The following is a 13,121-nucleotide window of genomic DNA, read 5'->3' on the forward strand; positions in this document are numbered from 1 at the left end:
ACATTGTTTTGTGCCACTCCCAACAGAAATACTCCAGGTGGACACCTTCAGCAATCAGGAGCTCCTCAGTTGCTCATAGCAAATCCCACCTTGGAGTTTACAAAGACTTATGGGTAGAAAAGCCACACAAAGTAATTTACTACACTGCACAAGTATTTTATTTTTTTGGTAGCTATTGAGAATGGTATTGATTTCCTTATTTCTTTTTCATCAATCTCTTTGCTGGTGTAGAGGAATCCAACAGATTTTTGGATGTTGATCTTATATCCTGCCATGATACTAAATCTCTCAATTAGTTCCAGTATATTTTTGACTGAGTCTCTTGGATTTTCTAGGTATAGGATCATATCATCAGCTATTATAGTATTATAACCTCCATTTTACAGTTTAAGGTTGAATTTACCAAACGTGTTGATGTCACTGTATTGGGCAAGTAGATAGGAAATGAGGAGAGTAGAATAAGAACTACATATCATCTTTTATAATAGTAATTCTAAATAATGTCAAAATAATGCCTATATTGTATAATATCTAAAACAGTCAAGACCCAGCAGGCAGAAATAAGCATGCTGTTTAAAATTATGGATGTAAACACCAGTAAAAACAACTGAAAGAAGTTGAAACCCTTCAGGGTGACCAGTTCAGGTAGAGTATGGGATGGCCTTTGTACTTCTGTACTTTCTAAACTATGTTAATAAAAATGTAAGTACTTGGTAGAAGAGAAATTATGAAAAGATAGTAAAATGAAAGTGAACTAATAAAAATGTTTTGGTTATTCATGTGTTTTTTTAAAAGATAAACTCACTGCCCTTGAGTTGATCCTGACTCATAGTGACCCCTTCTTGGGTTTCCAAGGAGGGATGGCCTCGGGGCCTAAGGCAGTCACCTACTAAGCACAAGGCTGGTGGTTCACACCCACCAGCTGCACCCTGCCAGGTAGACCGGGCCATGTATTTCTCGACTCAGCCCTCCTCAGAAACCTAAGGGAGGGCTCACTAGGAGTCTGGTCCACTCCATGCCAGTCAGTTGGGAGATTTTTTTTTTTTTTTAGGAGCTCGGTAGTGTAGTGCCTAAGGCACTTGACTGCTAACCAGAAGGCTGGGGGTTCAAACCCACCAGCCACTCCTTGGAAGGAAGGTTGGACAATCTACTTCCGTAGTGATACCACCTCGGAAACCCAAGGAGGGGTCGCTGTAAGTCGGGTCCAACTCGACAGCAAAGAACAAAAACAACATCTCTATGGAAGTAAATTGCTCATTCTTCCGAGGAGTGGCTGGTGGGTTTGAGCAGCCACCCTTCCGATTAGCAGTCAAATGCCTTAGGTGCTACGCCATCAGAGCTCCTTGCTCACGTATGTTGTTGTTGTTATGTGCCGTCGAGTCAAACCCAACTCATAGCGACCCCTCCTTGGGTTTCCGAGGCAGTATCACTACGGAAGTAGGATTGCCCAACCTTCCTTCCGGGGCTCATGTATAGTGATCATCTTTTATACTTTGTTGTACAGTGATGGTTGTAGAAGTCACTAAATAATTGAGACTTACACTGGAACGGAGCTAAGACCAAATTTCTATGCCCGTGTTTGCTCTAAATTTTATTGTCCAGGTCACTTAAAGTTTGCAGCTTGCCTGTCTTCACATCTTAATGAAAGCATTGAACTCCAAATGATCTTTAAGTTCTAAAATTTCATGATTCTTAGATGTTAGATTAAATTTTTATTTTAAAATGGTGAGTCCTAATATGAAAATACAGGCTTCAAAATTAGTCTTGGATGCAGCATGGCTGTTTACTCACAACTGACCTCTTGTTTTATTTTTACCCTAGTAACTTGGATTGTAATCACTTATTGACATGATTTTCTTAGTGCCACTTTATAGAAGCACTATGTAGTTTAGATAATTTTATCCAGTAGTTTTTTTTTAACCTGTTGAAGTATATTGTAGAGAAAAGTGATCATAAGTGTATACACGGCTCAGTGAACTTTTACTGTTAGCATACCTTTATTACGTTTTTATCTTGGATCAAGAAGGAGAACATCACCATTATCCCAGAAGCCCCTTCCAGTTGCTTCTCTCCAAGGTTCAGGCACTATCCTGACTTCTAACCAGTTCTCACTGCTGTCAAGTAACTGACTCATAGAAACCCCTCCTTGGGTTTCTAAGGCTGTATCACTACAGAAGTAGATTGCCCCATCTTCCTCCTGAGGAGTGACTGGTGGGTTTGAACTGGCAGCTTTTTGGTTAGCATTCAGATGCCTTAGGCACTACGCCACCAGAGAGCTCCTTATAGTTGTATAAAGTTACATTCATAGACACATATATATACATATCTCATAGGTAAATAACATATAAATACATATATATACATATCTTTGTACTTTTAGATTTTTTCTTTTTGAGGGGGAATCAAGTTTTCTTTCTGGCTTCCCAAGACGATTTATTTAAGTTGATTGAGATAACCTCCTGATAGATATTGATTGTATAAGAAGCATATGTATTTGTTACCAGTTAAGTATGTCTAAGTATTTGGCCATAAAAAATATAATTATCTAATATGAAAATTTTATCCTAGGTCCAGTGGCATTGCAGAGCACGGATGGTTGCAGGGGCTAATTTTTACATTGTTGGACGAGACCCTGCTGGCATGCCTCATCCAGAAACAGGAAAGGATCTTTATGAGCCAACTCATGGGGCCAAAGTGCTGACCATGGCCCCTGGTCTAATCACCTTGGAAATTGTGCCCTTTCGAGTTGCAGCTTACAACAAGAAAAAGAAGCGTATGGACTACTATGATTCAGAACAGTAAGTTTTACATTCTTTCCGCATATCTGCCCAACACCTTGTGATCTAAGCTGCTATCAGCGTTTTCTCATCTTCACAACAACTTTGGTGATGACTTTGTTATACCCACTTCGAAGAAAGGCAAACCAAAGAAATTAGGTTACTATATACTAGAAATTAGCAGTAGTAGAAATGGAATCTACTTTCATGGTTCATGGTTCTAGGAACTTGATTTTGAAGTCTTTAAGGCAGTATTGACATTTTCTTTGTTCACCATATCTGCTGTAGCTTACTGAGCATATAGAAGAACTCCAAGGACATATTGGTAATTACTCTGGTGAGACCAGAGCATCTACTATGGAGAGAGAGTTTAGCTGATATTTGAGCATTAACTATGTGACAAGCACTGTCCAAATTGCTTAATAGGTATTGAATTATTTGTTCCTCACAACTACCCTATGAGGTAGGTGCTGTTACTATTTCCATTTTGTAGATAAATAATCTGAAACAAGATGGATTGACACAGTAGCTGCAACAGTGGGCTCAGGTATAGCAAGGATTGTAAGGCTGGTGCAGGGCTGGGCCATGTTTTGTTCTGTTGTGTGTAGGGTCGCTGCTTGAACAATTTCTCTTAGAAGGATCAGCACAAGGCCAGTCTCCATGAGGCGGAGGTTAGCAATGTCCCAAATGTGCAAACTACCATGCCACTCCATCATTTCAGACATTAACTACTCCTCCTCCTCCCAGTAATCTCCCCCATCTCAGGGTTCTGTATTTCACTGTAACACCTCACAGAACTCACAGACACCCAAGGAATTGTGTCACGTAGTGGTGGTGGAGGCTGGAAGGCTGGCGAGTCCCAGGTCTGTGAGTGGGTCTGGAGGATCCTCCAACTCTGGGGTTTGACGGACCTCAATCAGCAGATAGATGACGGTTGCTCTCTGAAATCCAGGGGTGAGATGATGATGGCCCAGAGCATGAAACTGGAGCAAAAGGAGGGTGAACCTTCCCAGAAGATTCATAGGTATACCCTTAAGGAAGCTAAGGGTGGTGATTTGAGTTATACCCTCCAGCAAGGCAGGAATCAAGATATAGCCCCCCTGCGTTGCTCCAACAGAAATAACCCAAGTGGACAACTTTAACAACCAGCAGCTACTCATATGCTCAAGGCAAATCCCACCACAGACCCTATTGCCAGTCATTGTAGGGAACAACTACTCCAGCTGCTCAGCCACTTGACACCTAACCCTGACTACCAAACCACCCCAAACAGGCGTGGATAATAGGATTTACAATATATCGCCAAATGGGGGAAAATGGCTAGAAGGGCCACATCAAGCAATTCACTGCAGTCACTATGAGCTGACTTGATGGCACCTAACAACAGCAATACAATCCAAGGCATACAAAGGTCAAGGAACTTGTATAAGCTCATAGAGCTAAAGAATGGTAGTCCAGAAGTTGAATCTAAGCAATGTGGTCCCAGAGCTTACACTCATAACCACTAAGAGTGGGTCTAATTAGATAGTGCTGCTGTAACACAAATACCACGTAGCTCCAATGGGTGGCCTAAAGGCATTGAAATTTTCTCACAGTTCTGGAGGCTCATAGCCACGATGATTGCTTCCTTGTCAGGCTGTTATTTGCTTCTTGTCAATCCTCACATGGTATCTATTCTTCCCCTGGTTGTGCCTGCTTCTTTGTGTCATCTGTCCTTTTTATAACTCAAAAGTGGTTATGTTTAGGACCCATCCTACACTGATTTGGCCTCACTAATATAACAAAGAAAACCTTATTCCCAATGGGATTATATCCACAGGTACAAGAGTTAGGATTCTAACATGTAGTAGGGAATTCAGTCTGTAACAGAATATGACTTCTTTTTTCAAACATTTTTTTTTTAAATTTTATTGAAATATAACTTACATACACTGTAACACACAAAGTAAAGTGACAGAGGTCATTCCATTTTTATTATTATTATTTTTTCGCAGTATTCTTTCCCCTCCCTTCCCACCCCTGGTAACCAACAAAGAAGGTTTCCTTCCATATATAAACCTTTCCTTGAATTTTTTAAATAATGAACTAATACTATATTTGTGCTTCTGTGACTGACTGACTTCACTCAGTGTAATGCCCTCCAAGTTCAAGTTCATTCATGTTATGTGGTGTTTTGCAGATTCTACATTATTCTTTAGTATTGCATAATATTCCTTTTTGTGTATGTACCGTAGTTTGGTTATTCTTCTGTTGATGGGCATGTAGGTTATTTCCATCATTTTTGCTATTGTAAATAGTGCTGTGATGAACATGGGTGTGCATATATCTGTTCTTGTCCTGGCTCTTACTTCTTTAGGATATATACCTAGTAATGGGATTGCTGGGTCAAATAGTATTTCTAAATCCAGTTTTTAAGGAATCACCATACTGCTTTCCAACCAGTCATACAGTGATTGTACCATTTTACAGTCCCACCAGCAGCATATGAGAGTCCCAATCTCTCCACATTCTTGCCAGCATTTGTTATTTTCTGTTGTGTTGAACTTTGCCATTAGTGCTGGGTTGAGATGGTATCTCGTTGTTTTGATTTGCATCTCTCTGATGGCTAATGACCATGAGCATTTGTTCATGTATTTGCTAGCCATCTGAATATCCTCATTGGTGAAGTGTCCATTCATATCTTATGCCCATTTTTTAAATTGGATTGTGAATGTTTTTGTTGTTGAGGTGTTGTTTTCTATACATTTTGGAGGTAACTCCCTTGTCAGATATGACATTGCCAAATATTTTGTCCCAATCTGTAGGTTCTCTTTTGACTCTTTTGGAAAAGTCTTAGAAAGCACATAACGATATAATTTTTGGAATGTCTGATTCATCTGGTTTATCTTCAGGTGCTTGTGCATTTTGGGTTATGCTTGATAGTCTCTTTATGCCATAAATTCTGTTGTTGTTAGATGCCATCGAGTCATGTCCGACTCATAGCGACCCTATGTACAGCAGAATGAAACACCACCTGGTCCCGCACCAGCTCCATGATCCTTGCTATACTTGAACCCATCGTTGCAGCCAATGTATCAATCCATTTCATTGAGGGCCTTCCCCTCTTTTGTCAGCCCTCAACCTTACCAGTCATGACATCCTTCTCTAGGGAATGGTCCCTTCTGAGAACATGACCAAAGTAGGTGAGACTCAGGTCATTCTCACTTTCAAGGAGCATTCCAGCTTCATTTCCTCCAGGACAGATCTGTTAGTTCTTTTAGCAGTCCATGGTACTTTCAGCATTCTTCGCCAGCAGCACAACTCAAAAACATTGATTCTTCTTCGGTCTTCCTTATTCATTGTCCAGCTCTCACATGCATGTGAGGCGATTGAAAATATCATGGCTTATGTCAGGTGCACCTTAGTCCTCAAGGAGACATCCTTGCTCCTCAACACTTGAAAGAGGCCTTGCAGCAAACTTTCCCAGTGCTATATGTCATCTAATGTCCTGACTGCTGCTTCCATTGGCATTGGTTGTAAAACCAAGCAATATGAAGTCTTTGACAACTTCAGTCTTTTCTCCATTTATCATGATGCTGCTTTTAGGTCCAGTTGTGAGGTTTTTTATTTTCTTTATATTGAGATGTAGTCCATACTGCAGACTGTATTCTTCAATCTTCATCAGTAAGTGCCTCAAGTCATACTCACTTCAGCAAGCAAAGTTGTGTTGTCAGTGTATTTCAGGTTGTTAATGATCCTTCCTTTAATCCTGATGCCATGTTCTTCTTCAGATAGTCCAGCTTCTGGATTATTTGCTTGGTATACAGATTGAATAAGTATGGGGAACAATTAAGTGTTCTGGAATTCTCATTCTTCTCAATGTCGTCCACAATTTGTTATGATCTACACAATCCAGTGCTTTTGCATAGTCAATAAAACACAAGTAAACATCTTTCTGGTATTCTTTGCTTTGAGCCAAGATCCATCTGACAGCAGCTATGATATCCCTTGTTCCACGTCCTCTTCTGAATCCAGCTTGCAGCTTGCACCTCTGGAAGTTCTCTGTCAATATACTGCTGCAACCGTTTTTGAATTATCTTCAGTAATTCAAAAGATCTTACTTGTGTGTGATATTAATGGTATTGTTCGATAATTTCCACGTTGTATGGGATCACCTTTCTTTGGAATGGGTACATATATAAATTAGGGCCCCTAAATTTGCTTCGGGAGCTCTAGTAGCATAGTGGCTAAGACACTTGCCTGCTGACCAGACGGCTGGCGGTTCAAACCCACCAGCCACTCCTTGGAAGGAAGGTTGGGCAATCCTACTTCCGTAGTGATACTGCCTCGGAAACCCAAGGAGGGGTCGCTGTGAGTCGGATTTGACTCGACGGCACATAACAACAACAACAACAAATTTGCTTCTATGTTTACATTGAGGAACTTTATAGTTTTAGGTTTCACATTTAAGTCTTTGATCTTTTGGAGTTAATTTTCATGTATGGTGTGAGGTATGGATCTTGTTTCATTTTCCAGCAAATGGATATCCAGTTTTGCCAGCACCATTTGTTAAAGAGACCATCTCTTCCCCCATTTAATGGATTTCAGCTTTGTCCACAATCAGCTGACCAGAGTTTGACGGTTCTGTTTCTGGGTTCTTAATTGTGTTCCACTGGTCTATGTGTCTGTCACTCTACAGTACCAGGCTGTTTTGACTATTGTGGCTGTGTAGTTGGTTTCGAGATCCAGGAGTGTAAGACCTCCTACTTTGTTGTTGTTCTTCAATAGTGCTTTGCTTATTCGAGGTCTATTTCCTTTCCATAGAAAATTGTTGTTGTTAGGTGCCATAGAGTTGTCTCCAACTCATAGCGACCCTATGCACGAAATACCACCTGGTCCCATGTCAATTCCATGATCCCTGCTCTACTGGAGCCCATCGCAGCAGCCACTGTGTTAGTCCATCTCATTGAGGGCCTTCCCCTCCTTTTTCAACCCTCCGTCTTACCAAGCATGACATCCTTCTCCAGGGAATGATCCCTTCTGTTAACATGACCAAAGTAGGTGAGACAAAGTCTGGCCATTCTCGCTTCTAAGGAGCATTCCAGCTGCACTTCCTCCAGGACAGATATGTTATTTCTTTTAGCAGTCCATGGTATCCTCAGCATTTTTCTCAAGCACCACATCTCAAAAGCATCAGTTCTTCTTCGGTCTTCTTTATTCATTGTCCAGCTCTCACATGCATATGAGGCTATTGAAAATACCATGGCTTGTGTCAGGTGTGCCTTAGTTCTCAAGGAGATAGCTTTACTCCTCAGCACTTGAAAGCGGTCCTTTGCAGCTGATTTGCCCAGTGCTGTACATCATCTAATGTCCTGACTGCTGCCTCCATTGGCGTCAATTGTAGAAGCAAGTAATATGAAGTCTTTGACAACTTTCATCTTTTCTCCATTCATTGTGATGCTTCTTACAGGTCCGGTTGTGATAATTTATGTTTTCTTTATATTGAGATGTAATCCATACTTCAGACTGTATTCTTCAGTCTTGATCAATAAGTGCTTCAAGTCATCCTTACTTTAAGCAAGCAAAGTTGTGTCATCAGCGTATCGCTGGTTGTTAATGATTTTTCCTCCAATCTTGATGCCATGTTCCTCTTCATGTACCGCAGCTTCTTGGATTATTTGCTTTTAGCATATAGATTGAATAAGTATGGTGAAAGGATACAACCCTGACACTCTCTCTCCTTGATTTTAAACTGTGCAATGTCCCCTTGTTCTATTTGAATGACACCCTCCTGGTCTATGTACAGGTTCCTCATGAGTACAATTAAGTGTTTTGTAATTCCCATTCTTCTCAATGTTATCCACAATTTTTATGATCCACACAATCCAGTGCTTTTGCATAGTCAGTAAAACACAAGTAAACATCTTTGTGGTATTCTTTGCTTTGAGCCAAGATCCATCTGACATCAGCAATGATATCCCTTGTTCCATGTCTTCTTCTGAATACAGCCTGCACCTCTGGAAGTGCTCTGTCAATATACTGCTGCAACCATTTTTTGATTATCTTCACTAAGATTTTACTGGTGTGTGATATTAATGATAATTGTTCAATAATTTCCACATTCTGTGGGATCACCTCTTTTTGGAATAGGCACAAATACGGATCTCTTCCAGTCAGTTGACCAGGTAGCTGTCTTCCAAATCTCTTGGTATAACTAGGTGAGTGCCTCCAGCGGGGCATCCGTTTGTTGAAACATCTCAGTGGGTTCGCCGTCAATTCCTGGAGCCTTGTTCTTCACCAGTTCCTTCAGTGCAGCTTTGACTTCTTCCTTCAGTACCATTGGTTCTCGATCATATGCCACCTCCTGAAATGGATGAACACCAACCAGTTCTTTTTGGTACAGTGACTCTGTATATTCCTTCCATCTTCTTTTGGTGCTTTCTGCATCATTCAATATTTTGCCCATAGAATCTTTCAGTATTGCCATTCGAGGCTTAAATTTTTTCCTCAGTTCTTTAAGCTTGAGAAATGCCAAGCATGTTCTTCCCTTTTTGTTTTTTAACTTAAGGTCTTTGCACATTTCATTATAGTAATTGGCTTTGTCTGCTTGAGCTGCTCTTTGAAATCTTCTGATCAGCTCTTTTATCTTATCATTTCTTCCATTTACTTTAGCTACTCTCCATTCAAGGGCAAGTCTCAGAGTCTCTTCTGACATCCATTTTGGTCTTTCCTTTTCTCGTCTTTTTAATGACCTACTGCTTTCTTCATGGATGATGTTCTTCATGTCATCCTACGGTTTCAGTGGTTTTCAGTCATTGGTGTTCAGTGCATCAAATCTATTGTTTAGATGGTCTCTAAATTAAGGAGGAATATATTCCAGGTCATATTTTGGCTTTTGTGAACTTGTTGTAATTGTCTTCAACTTCAAGTTGAACTCACATATGAGCAATTGATGGTCTGTTCCACAGTCAGCTCCTGGCCTTCTTTTGGCCAGGAGCTTTTCCAATGCCTCTTGCCACAGATGTAGTCACTCTGATTCCTGTGTACTCCATCTGGCAAAGTCCATGTGTCTAGCCACCATTTGTGTAGTTGAGAAAAGGTATTTGCAATGAATAAGTTGTTGGTGTTGCAAAATTCTATTATGTGATCTCTAGCATATTATTTGTCACCAAGGCCAAATTTTCCAACTACTGGTGATTGTTCTTTCTTTCCACGTTTTGCAGTCCAGTCACCAGTGATAATTAACACATCAGTTAATTTCAGACTGCAGAAGTTGATGAAAATCTTCAATTTCCTCATCTTTGGCTTTGGTGGTTGGTACATGAATTTGAATAATATTTGTATTAACTGGTCTTCCTTGTAGGCGTATGGATTTTATCCTATCACTAACAGCATTGTACTTCAGGAAAGATCTTGAGACATCCTCTGTTATGATGAATGCCACGCCATTCCTCTTCAAATTGTTATTCCCAGCATAGTAGATCATATGGTTATCTGATTCAAAATGGCCAAAACCAGTTCATTTCAACTCACTAATGCCTAGGATATCAATCTTTATGTGTTCCATTTCATTTTTGACAACTTCCAATTTTCCTAGATTCGTACTTCATACATTTCATGTTCTTCTTATTATTGGAGCTCTGGTAGCATAATACCTAAGACACTTGACTGCTAGCTAGAAGGCTGGCAGTTCAAACCCACTAGCCACTCCTCAGAAGGAAGGTTGAGCAATCTACATCCGTAGTGATACCGCCTCGGTAACCCAAGGAAGGGTTGCTGTGAGTTAGGTCTGACTTGACGGGATATAATAACAACAACAACATTATTAATGGATGTTTGCAGCTGTTTCTCTTCAATTTGACTTGTGCCACATCAGCAAATGGAGGTTTTGAAAGCTTTACTTTATCCATATCAGTAAGGTTGGTCCTACTTTGATGATGCAGCTCTTTCCTAGGCATATTTTGAAAACCATCTGACCTAAGGGGCTCACTCTCCTGCACTGTATCGGATAATGTTTCTGGGCTTTTCATGAAGTTGCACAGTAATGTATCAGACAGTGTTTCTCTATTATTCATAAGGTTTTCCTTGGTCAATTCTTTGAGAAGTGGATGGCTTCTTCCTTCTTCCTAGTCTATCTCAGTCTGTAAGCTGCATTGAAACCTGTGTACCATGTGCTACCCTGCTGGCACTTGACACACCAGTGGCACAGCCTCAAGCCTTACAGCAACACACAAGGCACAGTAGTATGACAAACTGACAGCCAAGTTTGTCTCACTTAGCTGTTCAAAACCTCTCCGCTGTCCCCTTATGTAGATCCCTGGCGCTGCACTGCTCTGTTGTCCCCTCTGGCTTCTCTTTTCCCCACTTTCCTGGCTGGTGGGTGTGGGTGCTAGGTCACTCCCCTTACCATGATCCCTGGTTGCTGTTCTGCTCTGTCATCCACTCTGGCTTCTCTTTCCCCCACTTTCCTGGCTGGAGGGGGTGGGCCTGGATCTTTCCACTTACCTGGGTCCCTGGCTGCTGCTCATATAAAATTAGTGATTGGTTTTTCTATATCATTAAAGAATGTTGATGGGATCTGGATTAGGGTTGCATTGAATGTATACATTGCTTTGGTTAGTGTTGACATTTTTCACAGTGTTCAATCTTCTTATTCATGAGCATGGTATGTTCTTCTGTTTATGTAGATCTCATGGTTTCTTGGAGTAGTGACTTTTAGTTTTCTTTGTGCAGGTCTTTTGTGTACCTGGTAAGATTTATTCCCAAGTATTTTTTTTTTTTTTTTTTTTTTGGTAGCTATTGCAAATGGAATTGATTTCCTTATTTTATTTTATTTTTGTCTTTCAGCAATCTCTTTGCTGGTGTAGAGGAATCCAGCTGGTTTTTGGATGTTGATCTTGTGTCCCGCCACTATGCTAAATCTTTCAGTTACTTCTAGTAGTTCTCTTGCTGAGTCTCTTGTGTTTTCTGTGTACAGGATCATATCATCAGCAAATAGGGATAGTTTTACTTCATCCTTACCAATTTGGATGCTTTTGATTTCCTTTTCTTGCCTTATTGCCCTAGCTAGGACTTCCAATACAATGTTGATTAGAAGTAGTGATAGAGGACATCCTTGTCTGGTTCCTGTTCACAAGGGGAATGGTTTCAGTCTCTGTCCATTGAGAATAATGTTAGGTGTTGGTTTTGCATATATGCCCTTGATTATGTTAAGGAATTTCCCTTCTGCTCCTATTTTGCTGAGAGTTTTGATCAGGAATGGGTATTGGGTTTTATCATTTGCCTTTTCTGCATAGATTGATATGATCATGTGGTTCTTTTCATTTGTTTTATTTATGTGGTGGATGACATTGATTATTTTTCTAATGTTGAACCATGCTTGTATACCTGGTATGAACCTCACTTGGTCATAATATTTTATTTTTTGGATATGTTGTTGGCTTCTGTTGGCTAGATTTTGTTGAAGATATCTGCATCTGTATTAATGAGGGATATTGGTCTGTAGTTTTCTTTTTTTAGTGATGTCTTTGTCTGGTTTTGGTATCAAGGTTATGCTTGCTTCACAAAATGAATTTGGGAGGATTCTATCCTTTTCTGTGTTTTGGAATAGTTTGAGTAGAATTGATGTCAGTTCTTCTCTGAACACTTGGTAGAATTCTCCAGTGAAACTCTCTGGGCCAGGGCTTTTTTTGGTTGGTAATCTTTTTATGACCTGTTCAATTTATTCTTTTGTTATGGGTCAGTTTAAATTTTCCACTCAGCCTGTGTTAGTTTAGGTGTTTTGTTTACTTAGTGCTCTTCTAATAGAAATACCACAAATGGGATGGCTTTAAGAAATAGGAGTTTATTCTCTTACAGTTTGGAGGCTTTAAGTCCAAGTTCAAAGTGCCAGGTTCTAAGGGCTGTGGGAAAGCCCCTTGACCTTGGGCTTCAACTCTGCCTCTTGCTCCCGGCCCACTGAAGCTAGAGGCTTTTCTTCACTCAGACAGCTGCTGGCTGCTGAGACTGACAAGCCCAAAGTTGACAAGTAATAAGGCACAGTCCCGATGTTACCAAACCACACAGCAGGCCATTCATCCAAGTCCATTAGAAGTCTTGAGATTGGGTACTTAAGAGGTTCCGGCAAGATGGCGGACTAGGCAGAAGGACTGCACAGACCCTCTTCAACAAAGAAAAGGGAAACCAATTGACACAGACACAGGAGATAATCTTGGACTGCTGACCCTTGAAGGGAAGGATACAGAAGTAGACTAAACCCCAACTAGCGGAAGAATTTCCGTGAAAATACCAAAAAAGGAGACATACGGAGCTGCGGTCTGGCAGGGACCTGAACGCCCCTGATGGCACAAACGGCTTGGACAATCC

The 13,121-nt window shown here is 40.6% G+C and overlaps 1 protein-coding gene across 1 annotated transcript in view; it reads left to right on the forward strand.

Annotated features, from left to right (window-relative positions):
- The window catches only part of PAPSS1 (3'-phosphoadenosine 5'-phosphosulfate synthase 1), a 167,023-nt gene that overhangs the window by 123,647 nt on the left and 30,255 nt on the right, over positions 1-13,121 (forward strand). Inside the window, exon 11 of the mRNA XM_007940773.2 lies at positions 2,569-2,798. Coding sequence (XP_007938964.1) covers positions 2,569-2,798 — 230 coding nt within the window. The remainder of the gene's footprint in view (positions 1-2,568; positions 2,799-13,121) is intronic.

Source organism: Orycteropus afer, unplaced genomic scaffold (assembly GCF_000298275.1).
Source record: "Orycteropus afer afer isolate SDZICR_OR568_19922 unplaced genomic scaffold, OryAfe1.0 scaffold00071, whole genome shotgun sequence".
Lineage (NCBI taxonomy): Eukaryota > Metazoa > Chordata > Mammalia > Tubulidentata > Orycteropodidae > Orycteropus > Orycteropus afer.